The sequence below is a fragment of the Solenopsis invicta genome, chromosome 10 (genome assembly GCF_016802725.1).
Source record: "Solenopsis invicta isolate M01_SB chromosome 10, UNIL_Sinv_3.0, whole genome shotgun sequence".
Taxonomy (NCBI): Eukaryota; Metazoa; Arthropoda; class Insecta; order Hymenoptera; family Formicidae; genus Solenopsis; species Solenopsis invicta.
In genome coordinates this window covers 14,582,735-14,596,958 of record NC_052673.1, presented here as the reverse complement: position 1 = coordinate 14,596,958, position 14,224 = coordinate 14,582,735, and the positions used below count along the sequence as shown (strand labels likewise).

Sequence of the window (14,224 nt, the reverse complement as noted above, 5' to 3'; positions counted from 1 at the left end):
AATAAGGAAATATTATCTTGATGACAAATTATCAATTTTTTAGCCTTCTTATTTAATTTACGTTTCGATTTGTGATTTTCGTGTTTATCACTGTGCTACATGATTTGTTCCGCATCTAGGAAACTAATTACGCAATTTGATGTTTTAATACGATCACGTCTGCATAATTAACACTTATGATTTTTATGACGCGGGATTATCGCGTCTTTATAGCAGCTGGTAACATTGTTGTTATGTAATATATTTACACAAAATGTTTGATTTCATTTGAAGAAAGATTTTTACTTCGGTAATCAATATTAATAAAGACGTAACTACATACACGTAATTATATCTCGCTTATTTGTTTGCAACAACGACGTAACTGAAAATTTTCCAGAAAATGAGTTTGAATGATTTGAGTCATTAAAATTTTATAAAATTATTTAAAAATATGATATAATAACTGATTGTAGAGAAATAAAATTCTTTATTCAGTGTATTGAACAAAGAGCTGTATTGTTCTTTCTTTGCAAACAACTCCAAATGACAATTTTTGTCGTTGTTATGGCAAATGAGTGATGTGTAAAGATTGTTTTTCGAAATTTACAGTAAGAAAATCGCAATTTGAATTTATTTGAAAGAGAAATGATATCTAAAATAAATGCGTAAAATAAATCTGAAGTTTAGAAAGTTATATACAAGGGAAACAAAGTGATTTCTTTTTTTCTTATAGATTGAATTATTACGTAGATGTCCGATTCGTTGATTTTTTTTTTTAAAGAAAGCGATATAATTTTTTATTTACTCATTTCGATGTTTCGAGATCGTTAGGAATTACGACGATGCGTCGATCTAACAGTCACGGGCCCGTTTGTTTAGCGGCACGAAATAATCTGCAATCTGTACCGTCGCGTGTTTTCTGCCACGCGGGTTTATCGCGATCGTTAATACACCCTCCGTGGAAGGCATTTATCGGCAGATAATTAATTTCATTGCGTAACGCCGGGTTAATCGCTCATTAAAACTCACCCTACCCCTGTGTCGCATCGCCTTCTACGAAAAGCGGGACACGCGCATTAATTCGACAACAGATAATTTTGATCGTGCCGTAATGCCGATAATTGGATTGAAAAACACGAGCCAGGTTGTGCGGCGATAGGCGCGATCGGGCTTCGACGAGTATCGGTTCTCTACAGAAAGGTACGTTAATTAAATCATTACAGTTAACGATCGACAGCGATGACAACAACGATTCAACTTGTGTTACGTAGGCGGACTCAGCATTTAAATGAGTCGACGCGATAAAAACAGCGTTGAATAGCGGGAATATTGATGGATCGCGGTCGCATATTTCTGGCAACCATCATTTGTTATTTAATAACGAAAGTTGGATGAGTTAGCAGAAGACTCTTTTTTTTATGCAAAGCGAAACTGTCGCATTCTCTTTCATAGATTTTTCATGCAGCGATTGACTATGCAATCACATTTTTTACGTTGATAATTTTGTGAACTTAATCGAGAAACTGTATGTTAACAGTAGACATTGAACATTGAAAAGAGAAAGTTTTGTTATCGAAGCTATATATAAAAGAGATTGAAACACACAATAAATGATGGATTTTTGATAAAAAAAATAAATCTAAATAATTCATCCAAAATTTTTATGAAAAATCTGGATAATTGATTGAAACATATTTTTTTATGTTTGAAAGTTACCAATAGCGGTTAGATAAAACGAAATATGTAAATATATGAATTGAAATCCTTGAAGTAAATATAGGAGTCTCGATTTTTTTAGTCCTTGAATTCTTGGGTCGCATAGGTCTCGACATCAGACTCATACATACAGTGTTAATGTATTATACGTATTGCATATGTATGATATATTGCTAGGTCAAAACAGTTTAAAATAATATTATAACATATACTGTTTAAAAATAATTAATCAATTATTTACGTTAATATATATTGAAATGTCTCATTCATTTTACATTGATTCAGTCAAACAGTTTATTTAAACACACAGTGTTGCAACAATCGTTATGCATATTGTTAATACGATTATCGAGTATGGAAAATAATGTGTTGAATCAACATTTTCTCTAAAATCAAAGTTTCAATCACAACGTAGCGTTAATCACACCGTTAGTTTTGCAAGTTTTCAGAGAAGTACAAAACATGATGATTTATATATTTTGATTATTGCATTTATCATATACATGTGATACATTGTAAAAAAAATATATTTTTAATTATTTGATGATTATTAATTTTATTATATATTTTATTATTTCGATTTAATAATAACTATTATTAATTCGAGACGTTTAGTTAATCCCATTCATTGAAAAGTCAGTTGAATCATTATTTATTCAATATATTAAATTGGAACAAAGACTCGTAGAAAGTATAATCTAAAAATAATGTAATATACATGTATCATAGAAATGAATGACTTGTGAAATCAAAATTACATTTAGAACATTCAAAATGTGAATTGATCTTTGTCAATCATTGAAAGATCTTGACCCGTTATTTGATTGAATTTAATGAAGTCTTATCGAAATCGTAAACAATAGAAATGAGATGCGCATAAAAAAATGTAAAACTGGTGCTATTTGCGAAACATGCATCATTGATTTCGCAAGAAGCACAATTAAATTCTGACGTCAATAATGATATTAATTCTTCAGAAATATAATAAATCTGCATTTTTCTCATGGGAACATTTGCATTTAAAGGTCTCATACTTTTTACTGCTTTAATTGATATTTAATTTAAAAGTTAATTAGCTATATTACTGATTGTGAGATGTTTAGTATGAAACAATAGGATTAAATACAATAAGATTCCGACATCTGAGAATTCTTTATTTAATTATTACAACGGTGGCTTGAAATTTGTCAATACGTAGCTAATATGTAATATGTAATGTATCACGTAAAAATTTAAAGATTAAACGTATTAAAAATGTTTGGGACATTAAACTAGCAAACTAAAATAGTTAGATATATTTCCAAAAGTATAATTTGAATAATATTTTAGGTTTTGTTAATTTTGATTATTTTGTTGTGTGTAAGAGAGCTGATAATGCAATATTATAACACGTACATACATACATATAAAAATAAAATGAGACGTGGAAATTTGATATGTTTTTCTACGACACAAGAGAGATAGTAAACGAAGTATGTGAACACGATCTGTCTTCGCAGTAAAATCTAACAAGCAATACGGTAGCTCCGTGTGATACAATCTGACATTATCTTACTTTCCTGAAACAGTGGTCGAAGCAGGCAGTAATGACTGGCGACTAATTGCGCGATTAAATTTCAGGCACGTACCTTCCAGTTCTCCGAAGAATATCCCAACGAGGGATTTTTCGTGACGACTTACATAGATTGAGTTTAATTAAAAAGATAATTAAAAGTGTATCAGTCTACGAAGAAGCGTCTAACAAGCAATTTCCCCAGAAAAGTTTGTGTGATTAGTTTGAGAAAGATTGTACTATCACATCGTTCATTAATTTTATAAGTCAGTCATAAAAATTACTCTGTGGATACCATTTAATCTTCTGCTATAAATGGCAGATGATATATTCCTATGAGGATGTTTAACTTTGGTTGCATCATGAGAACGATAAGATAAAATTGATTATAAATTTACAAGTTTGTATATGTGTGTTTGTACATAGTTTTAATCCTCGGAAGATAAAAGTTGTTGACAATCGCAGTGCAGCTTCAATTTTTATAAATAACGTGCCAATTGTCGCAAATAAGATGTGCATAATTATAATGTGGTGATTTAGTTGGGTTATTTAATAATTTAGCTTTCTCACATGCAACTTGATACTTTTTACGATAAATTCAGACAAAACTCACAATTAGTATGTTATAGTTTATTCCATTTTAGTGTTATCCTAATTGTGTCTCATAGCTTTCTCACATTTCCTTTACAACCCGATAGTTAGAGCGTTGCGAGCATTTGTAGCTCTACAAATTTACTTTCTAGAATTTCTATTTGGCCATATAGACGCTTGATCTCCTAGATTCTTTTATCTGTGAATACTCAAAGTGCCGAGAGACGCGGAACAAAGCTGCAATTAACTATTGCAAAAATGATATATCGCGGGCGGCTCGCGAATGAAAGGGGGCTAGTAGGGGCGGCCACCAGACGAAAAAATTCGGAATATTTATGCTCGGTATTATTAGCGCACGTCGGCGATATCTCGGTGGGCATCGCTAATTAGCCTGCGCGAACGGCGCGGACCTTTCGGCAAACAGTGCTGGCTACTGTCTTCGAAGGTTCTTCCCCGGGTGCAATCAAGATGGTGGCGCCAACCACCCGGCGACGTCGATTCCGAAACTAATTGCCACGGCTAATTTATCCCAACGACATATACGCACAGAGACGCCATTCTCGGATACCGCGTAATCGCTTTCGCGTAATCACCGCCTTACGCTGAGGAGATCCGCGCGGACGACTTCCTCACGTAGATGCTCAAACTTAGACGAGACACACTTCGAATCGATCTCGATATCGCAGTATTGTACTTTATTGTCTGCGACTGTGAACGAGATACTATATATAGCGTCCGCGAGACAACTAATATTCACCCAATGCTTCGCTATCGATGTTTTCCTGTTTGTGATATTAAAATTCGATGAAAATGAATGACCTTATTACGAAGTTACTTACAAAATTGATGTTGGATTCGTTCAAGATTGAAAATTAAATTGTTGAAATTGACAATCTGTGAAATCTATCTTTAAAACTAAATTCGAAAAGTATGAAAAAACAATTACATCAGCTTATTTAATCGTGTTACGTACAATGAATATTTTTAGCAAAATTTATTGAAAATAAATTTTTTTAAGTATATAACATAATACAAATGTTACTAAAGTTTTTATTATTTAAAAAGATTGATTTTAAAACTATTCAGATTTTTCATTAAACAAATATTATTAAAATATTTTATTTTTTTATATGATTGTAATACTGAAGTCTAATTCTATTTCCGTAAGGAAAGCCCATTTTATAATATATTAATTTGTAATAAAATTTTTATATTTATGTTTGTGGTTCAAACTTTTTTTATTGAGGCACAAAAGGATTTTTGGAAAAGGGCATAATAGGGGAAATAAAATTGTGCTATGTTATGATAATACAATTTATTAAATAAATTCTCCTGATCGTTGTTATGTCTGCTTTACATTTATACAAAATTGGAAAAAGAATCTTCTCCAAACTACCGATGAGATTCGTTCGTTTTATTTGCATTCAGCGATGCAAATGCAACCCCATTTCTCGAATAGTCGCTAGGTATTTATGTACAAAGTAGTTAACGCGCGGTACATTAGTAATATTTACAATTCTATTTACATTAGTTTCCAGCCTTTTCAAGACAGGCGACATTGGCACAGACGAATTTTTTAACAGACTTGTGAGCCTTCACTTCTTTAAACTAATACTGGAAAATATAAAGCCGATGACAAGATTTCTCTTTCTCTCTCTTTCTTTCTCCCTCTTCTCGAGATTATTTGAAAGTCATTTATCAACGTACTGCAATTGTGCAATTTTTAAGTCTGTCCTTTTCGCGCAACCGAAATCATTTCTCAGGACGTGAGATTCGATGACAGATCCTTTCAACGGTTTTTAACCGGCATCGAACGTTACTGTTCTCATTCTCTCGCTGGATGCTGTGCGATCGTGTGATGAGGCGTCAACCCGGGATGAGACAGCATTCCAACGGGATAAAGTCCCGCGGGGGTCAAAATCCCCGGGTGCGTGCCATAAAGCGCCGTGTGGTGCTGTCTCACGGCCGACATTCTTAACTTCTCGATTTCCGCTTCTTGCAAACGTTTCGCCTTGGCACGTCGGTTCTGAAACCAGATCTTTACCTGCAACAATAAATCAATTCAGCTTTACAACAGCGTATTTAGGATGATAAGCTCCGACACGATGACTAATACGACTAATATGGGATACTGATTACTCCCACTTATGAATATTCTAGCATGACTTAATGATTCGAGGTAGAACGACGTTGACGTGTAACTTTCAAATTTATATGCGTTGCGGGCAAGTAGTGTTATATATCAATGTAAAAATAATAATATGAAAATAACTAAATACACAATTTTAAACAAATTTTAAACGATAAATAAAATCATAGGGAATAATTTATTTTCAAATCTCTATACGTGAAATTAATATATGCCAAAAATGCTACTCTGAATAATGTCCGATGATATCTATGTTAATATTAACTGGAGAGACAGAGAGACAAACATCAATACAAAATTTGTTCGGCATTAATTTGGAGTGTAATGGAAATAAATTACACCAAATTTGCGACGTCGCATAATTTTGTATAATTTTGTTTGACTGTTGGAATTTGCAACACGAGCGTCTGGCATCGCGCTTAAAATTTTAAAATAAACTGGAAGACGGAGCACATTAAATTCAATTTAAATGTCACTTTCGTGGTATAATTCTGGCAAACGGCGTCTTGATGACATCGCGATAAAGTCGGAGAGAGGAACTGATAAATAATCCGCGATATCGCGCCGACGGATCTGCGGCTATAAACAAACTGTTACCCCTCACTGCAATTTTATCGACGTCTATCTTAATCGAATAATCGACGCAGTTGTTGCTTCGGATCGTCTCGGAGTAGTAGTAGCCCTCGCGGAAATGAGCTCGCGCGATTCGCGCACACCGTACCTCGTTCGTACGCGCGAAGGCACGCGAAATGCGTTTCGGAAATCGCTGCCAGAGAATCGGGATCTCAGCCGGAGATAATTGGCCGGTCATCGCGTGCTATCGCGGAACGCGTTTCAGGCAATTTGTAGTCTATTAATAAAATTATCGTCCTCTTTGCCTTGTATCGCCGGCTCGGGTAGCGTGCATTTACGCGCGCTAATTACCGCGCATCTGGCAGCGCCGTACGGTTACCATACTAAGCCCTGAGAGAAACGCGCGGACTGTTTTGACTCGTAAATGGTACCCGGCCCTGAGAAAATAAAAGTGGCGAAAGATGTGGGGAGTATACGTATATATCGTCAGTGCCAGTTTGAGATTCTAGCGGACGCCGCACGAAATCAGCCGCCGTGCTGCTCGAAGAAATTACGATGTTTACGACGGGCCGGACACTTAATGTACTAATATACTAATTTTATATAACGAGTAAAGAATTTACGATTCTCGATAAAATGCTCCGAACTCCTGTTTTCCATACGCACACTATCTCTATAAAGTCTTGTAAAAAATCTATAATATTAAACTACAAATAATCTACAATAAACTATCAATAAATTCTAAGCGGTTGTAATGAAATAAAAAGCGAAATGAAAGTTAAACAAGTTGATAGCTTATTCAGCGCTAGCCAGTGTTAATAGTTATTTGTGAAATTATATACCCAGATCATTGCACCCAGAGAAAAGTTTCTTCGAATTAAAAAATTATTTATTTGAATAATTTGTGCATACGGTTAAAGAAAAGTTTCTTTGTTTTGAAGAAATGTTTCGATTGTTTTTTTTTTTTTTATTAATTGAAAGAAATATATTTTTAAAACCAGAACAGTCGAATTATTTCTTACACTTCTGTCGGTACTTTCTTTGAATTGAAAAAAGCATTCGTTATTTCTTGAAATTATAAAGTTTTATTTTCCTTAAAAGTATTTTTACTTCAATTTAACAAAAAAATCAAGTCAAAGGAACGATTTCATTAATTTCAACATAATTATTCTCTGAGTATGGTATCTTATATAAAAGGTTTTAAAAAAATTGATCCCTAATTTTAAAAGGGAACCAGCTATGCTTTGTACATATTTCACTAGCAAATATTTACGATTAATTGATTTTTACAGACTTGAAAATTAGAAAGCAAATGTCACTGTCTTCTTAAGAGCACTTTGATATCAAATTTAGTAAAATTCTGTCTACCATACATATAGGAAACAATAATAGAAGATTTTTACCTGTGTCTCCGTAAGGTGCAGTGATGATGAGAACTCTGCCCTCTCGGCGACGCTCAAGTACTGCCTCTCTCTGAACTTCTTCTCGAGGGCTAGCAATTGCTGGGTCGTGAAGGGCGTTCTGGGCTTTCGGTTTGGCTTGTGCTTCCTCAGGTTGCATTTAATCTTAGCTGGCTCGCCGTTCTCTGAAAGAAAAAAGGAACACGTTTTCAGTCGAAGTGCATGTTGCGCACGAGAACAGCGATGAGCATTATGCTCGTACGTACAAACTGACGGACAGATAGTTCTCTCGCGAAGGTGTTCCGCGGGATAGGTAGGCCAACGGAGGAAAGGGCCCGAGACCGCAATGTCCCGTTTTTGCCGGCCTCGAACCGACGGAATAGCCCAGCGAGGGCAAACGCGTCTTTTTAGGGTGCAATTCATAATTTTTCCGTCGGAACGGCGCCGCAAACTGGCCTCATTACTTTTTTGCCGCCCGACCGCAAAATTCCGGCCGCGAATTGTTTCTACACGGCCGGACCGCGGCTACCGCGCTCGCATAAGAGTGCCGATCGTAACGCCTGCTCGCGCGAAGGAAGACGTCGTTGGTGAGCTTGATATTCTTTGCTCGCTGCTTAGAAAAAGACGCGGCATCGGTTAATTGCGCGTATACGGCTCGTCGATGGTTAATGTCGCGTTATTTTGTTAGCCATAGTTAATAGTACGATCTTGTATTCAACAGGCGCACAATAATATGCTAATTTTCTTAGATAATTCTGGATTTTATTAATATCGATTTTTTGGATTTTGTGTGTGTGTATGCTTCCGCCTTATCCGTTCAAAAAATATCTTTTTGGTCTTCCCAGTCTCGTGAATCCGTTTATTTTCGCCGCGTTGAGAGGAACAGTAATAATAACGTCATATATAACAGTAACTCTCCCACGTACCGAGAGTAGAAGTAGACAGAAGGAAATGATTTCACCAATAATCATAAGGCGCATTTCTAGCGTGAGTTCTAAAACAAGAAATGCAAGAAGCAAATTAAGAACTGTGGCCTAGAAGTGTCACGACGAAAAGCGTTTGATCAACAGCCGAACAAATTTATAGTATCAAACGTCTGAGTAAGAGAAGAAATATGTTCTATGATATTCTTAAATTTGATTACATTACATAAAAATTTAGATGACGCAGAAAAAATTCTTTTCAATTACTTTTATGAGTAATTGAACTTATTAAGAAATTAATACGAAAGTGTTGTGCCTCTTTAATGATTTGTAGATCTTTTTAATTGTTTCTCAATGATGTCTAAAACAATCATTGCTTTACTTCCGTTGTACAGTACGTAGTTGGAAAGAAAATAATTGTTTGAAGACATAATATTCGACATATATTTGAAATATCTAACGGCTCTCAATACATAAGAGAATACCGTTTATGCCTCCACGCTTCTACGTTCACACGATCGAAAACGCGTCGAGCCAACTGTCGAACAGAAATGAATACAGGGAGTCCGGTATCGGAATATATCGGTTATATTCCTCGAGATTTGTCTCGAGACAATTGACAGATTTGTAGAGCGGAGGTGAACAGCTTCTGTACCGAAGCAGCAAGCTGCCGAGATCACGATGAGACAAAAGGCCACATCGTCGTCGTCTTGGCAGTTGCCGTTTCTGAATTTCAAATTCGTCGTCGGAACCGCCCTTCGCTCGCCTCCCCTTGTCTCGTTCTCCTCCTTCCTCCCTGTCACCGTTCCAAGATTCTCTACGCATCAGCCCGGACTTATAACACAGTAGTATGCGTCATGCTCGATCCTACTTCGGAATTGTCCTTTGTATACGTTCCTCACCGCTCGCTAAGGGTTCCAATTAGTCTCGGCATCCGGTGATCTCTCCGCGTCGCGGGGCCACCAAAAACGCGGAGGCCGATTTCAATCCGGAGCTACCGATCGGGAATGTGCATTCGAAATAATTAGCTGATTCCGCCGAGATAAGCGAGTTCCACGAATGCAACGATCATCGGATGTAGTGCAAACTGGAAAGGAAGGATCGTGAACTGTTGAGTGTCTTTTATTGCATTGCATAACGATCGAAAGGATTAACGTTCTTGATACAATCGTGTTCGATTTCCATTTCCACGTTACTGTGCTTGTAGATCGGTGATATATTATGCCTTTTAAAAAAAAAATTTGTATTCGGATATTTATGAACGGAATGAACAATGACGCGAAAATCTTTCTCTCTCTCTCTCTCTCTCTCTCTCTCTCTCTTTCTCTCTCTTTTTCTCATCTGAATATATAATATATATATTATATATTATATATTTAAATTATTATTAAAAAATTGTATTTTTATTTTAAAAAAGAACCATTATTCTTTTTAATTTATATAGCTGTAACATAAAAAAAACGAAAAAAATGACGATCGATTTTATGTAACTTCAGGTTTCTAAAACACATCTTAATAAATCTATGTTTCAAATATTATCATATTTGAAATTTGTAAATTAATAATTTTTTAAACGTTTGCGTTAATTTTAGCGAAAATATAATATGTTCTCTTCAACATTCAAATTTAATTAGAAAACAACGTTTTCAAAAGAATTATGTATTGTTTATACAGCTGTTTGTAAAGCTTGAACAGAGAGAACTGTCTAAATGTAAGGATAAACTGTCTAAACTTCGCGACACTTATACCGCCAGTAAATTTTTTACGGTACAGAATCACTTATTTAGGATAATCACGATAAAAGAACGGTGGCGTAAAACTTTGAAGGGGTGCGCCGATCTGTGAAAATACCCTCTACGAGAGTTCATATTTCAGAATTATGGTATTTTGCCCGTATCGTATATTTCACATAAGGATCTTATTTGAGAACTTTTTATGTTTATAATAATAGAAGTAACTGGTTTTATTCTCGTATTAAATTTTCTCTTGTTTATATCTATGTTTCTTTAATACATATAAATATTAATTTGACTAGATATTAGCAAGAGATATGTTTAATTGTATATTTAAATTTGATAAATTTCTGAATGCTTTAGATATATACCTAATAAATGCTTTCGTAATATAATAGTCTACGATAATTGAAGGAATGATAAAAGATAAGAAAACAACAAAAGTTGATAAAAAGAATTCACAATTGTTATATTAAAAGCTAATTGTAAATAAAAACTTACAATAAAAAGAAACGACTAAAAAGCTATTCATACACAGAACTATAGTTAACTATAGAGACAAAATAGCTAATTTAAAGGCAGTAAAAATGATTAAATGTTTACCTGAAGATCCCCAAGACAGGTTTTATTGCGTAATAATATTAGATAAATATTTTATCTATGAATCACAAAGAGGTTCTTTCGCAACAGTCATTTATCAAGCGAGAATCCGTGAGAATTGTTTGGCCCGGTCGAGCGACGGTAGGCTATCGTTCAGCTGTGGCCGAAGCGGCTGTTAGAAACTCAATTTTTATCCGTCGATTGCTCGATTTGTCTCGGGACGCCTTTCTGCGATAATCACTCATTGTTTTGTAAAAAAAAATCCACTGAGCAAAGTGCGGTTGAGTTCAGTTTGCGTTTCTAGTTGATTTTTTTGACGAGGCAAAACGACGACGCGGTTTGTCTTTTTAATAATCGTCTTTTGTTATCCGTAAATCATTTAACTAATTAACGCTAAAGGTAATATCATTTATTTGTATTCGTGTCAGATGGCTAAAGAATACATTATGTATCAGTTAATACTAATTATTTATGTTAAAATTTACGTTTTGAAAAACTCGAGGAAAATTATTAAGTTGTTATAAGCGGTTGAATCATTGAGTTGTAAAACCGTAAACAGAAAGTACATTTGCGTGATTTTACCACGAGACAGCCTTCTATGAAGCTTATGTTTTCAGAATATCATCACGTTCGACATTACGTATCGATAAGGAGTAAAGTTGTCTGGATTCTATATAGTAGCGAGAAATTGCCATCCGTAAACCGCGTCTGTAACCGCGTAATCGCTTTAGCTGCAATGAACCATGAAAAGAATCTGCCGGGAAACACAAGGGCGATTGGCACTCCGCCAAAGCTCAAAGACAATCGCAAACACAGTTGTCGCAGTTCAAATAACTCGGCTCTTTTGAAATTGACGTTAGAGCGATCAAACAACTAACGACTATTTAATGAACGGTTAATGGCTACTTAGGAGAATTATTGTTCGCGGCATAAAAGAAAATGAGATTTCTCTCTCGAATGTTCTCACTTTAGTATCACCAGAGAGATTAAAACATTTAAATATAATGGGGACATTGGAGTCGAATTGATCATTCAGTGTATTTCAAATAAAAACAATATTTCAAAAATACATGAAGATTGCTAAAAGGTCTTACCGTTTAGAGGAGCATGATGAGAGAAGTGAGCAGGGAAGAATGTGGCAGTGGCCGCGGCCGCTGCGGCCGCCGCGGCTGCAGCTGCATTCTGGTGTCCGCCGCCCCAGACTGCAGGGTGAAGACTAGGCGGAATCTCGGGGATACCGCCGATGGTGGCGAAACCGAGATAGGCCGGTGTCGGCCTAACGGGAGTCGGGCTGGACGGATGATGCTGAAGATCCTCCACGTCAACCAGTCTGCTCTCGTCGTCCTCTTCGATATCATCCGTTTCTGAACACCTCGAGCGGGCCTCGTCGTGGGAGCTGCTTCTCGGTGACTGCGACCCGGCATCATGATGATTGCCGATGATCTTCGGAGACGAGGAACAGCCAACCATGGGTTCCGGTGTAGAACTGGCGTCGGTGGATGGATGCATGCGATAGTCCACGCTACCGCAGGTCGATCGTCTGCCGGGTGACTCGATATTGCGGGCATAATCGATCGCCTCGGGATACCTCGGTGGTGTTCTGGACTCTGAAGTATTGTGAGGAGAAGTGCAATGAATCAATCTAACCTCTTGATTAAGACTGGGCGACGATGATAAAGTATATCTCGACGTTTTGAAATCGTACGGATGCTTCAGCATACGAGGTTCCTGTCGTATCGACGCGAACGAGACGATCGGTGACGATCTGGGTGACGTTAGGATCGCGTCCTGCCTCGTCGTGGAGTCCGAGGACTTTCTGGTGTCAGCTAACAAAGCCGCAACGGAGAAGCTTAATCGATGAGCCGGTTTGGGACTTGCCTGCAACGCCTGAGCCTCGTCTGACGAGTCCGGACTGGTCGATGCAGGCGTCACCGGCGAGGTCATCCTTATTACTGTCATTCTTAGATGTCGATCGGTCACGTTCCGCGTCGATTAAGTAGTTTGCTTGATTCCGCAATAACGATGCTACGATATCTCCAGTCTGAACAAGAGCTATCCACTCCTTCCGCGACGAATTAGGAGCTCGATGTGATTCACTGCTTCACGACTGACTCTTCACTGACTCACGCATGGTCCCTCGCGAATCCGGGAATCCGGAGTTTGCTCGAAGCGTTTGTTAACGGTCAGCTCCACAGAAGGACACGCGCGAGGCACATCGATCACACCAGGGATAGTCGTTCGACGTTTGACAGCTCTCGTGGATCAATGATCGCTGACCAGCAGCTCTGGATAGCCTCTAGCCAAGCCGAGCTCTCCGTGTGGACTGAGTTTGACCGCTCAGCCAGCACCGCCCTGATTTTTCCTTTTGCCTTCGGCTAAGCGCTCGTGGTGGGGTCGAACGCTTGTCGACGGAAGAGAGGTCTGTTCGTGGAAGTGGGGAATCCGGACGATAGAGCGAGACGGAGAGGATCAGAACGGGGCGAGGCTGGCAACTACTAACGGGGGCATTCCTCGCGACGCTCCGCCCCGTGGCTGGGACCCAGGAGCAGGCGGAATTATCTATACAGCGATTTTTGTACCGAAGGATAAGTTTCTCTCGTGCAAATGCGACGTGCCGTCACGGAGCGGGAACGGCGCGGGAAGGGGACGGCGACGGGGGAAAGATTTAATCACCACTCGCTTTACTACGTCGGAGACGGTAATGAGCGCAATTGAGCAATTAGGCGGGGTGATTAAGATTGAAAAAAAAATATTAAAGCGCGGATGAGATAGTTTTCAATTGTCGCTGCATTGAATAACACTGATAAAGCGGAAAGCTCATGTTTGGTTTAATCGATATGAAACGTTGTTGTGAATGCAAAGTGACAACATTAAAAAAAAACATTGATTTTTCTATCGCATTATTTTTTTTTATAAATACTTCGATAACTTAATCATTTTCTTAACAAAAAATTTGATAGGAGAATTAATTATGAGGATAAACGTTAAAAACACAACACTGCTTT

At 37.3% G+C, this 14,224-nt stretch overlaps 1 protein-coding gene across 1 annotated transcript; it reads right to left on the bottom strand.

Annotated features, from left to right (window-relative positions):
• Positions 1-5,139: 5,139 nt before the first annotated feature.
• LOC105197052 (muscle segmentation homeobox) lies at positions 5,140-13,558 on the bottom strand. Its single transcript, XM_011163254.3, has 3 exons — positions 12,314-13,558; positions 7,967-8,148; positions 5,140-5,885 (listed from the first exon to the last, which is right to left on the bottom strand). Exons 1-3 carry the CDS (start codon positions 13,176-13,178, stop codon positions 5,667-5,669), a joined length of 1,266 nt encoding a protein of 421 aa, XP_011161556.1. The 5' UTR covers positions 13,179-13,558; the 3' UTR covers positions 5,140-5,666.
• Positions 13,559-14,224: the final 666 nt, after the last annotated feature.

What these genes read in the sequence shown, in the direction of transcription:
- LOC105197052 (XM_011163254.3), bottom strand. Translation starts at nt 13,178, where the DNA reads ATGACAGTAATAAGGATGACCTCGCCGGTGACGCCTGCATCGACCAGT. An exon ending in TCATCATGCTCCTCTAAACG is followed by an intron (nt 8,149 to 12,313) that starts GTAAGACCTTTT and finishes TTTTTCTTTCAG; the next exon opens with AGAACGGCGAGCCAGCTAAG. An exon ending in TGCACCTTACGGAGACACAG is followed by an intron (nt 5,886 to 7,966) that starts GTAAAAATCTTC and finishes TTATTGTTGCAG; the next exon opens with GTAAAGATCTGGTTTCAGAA.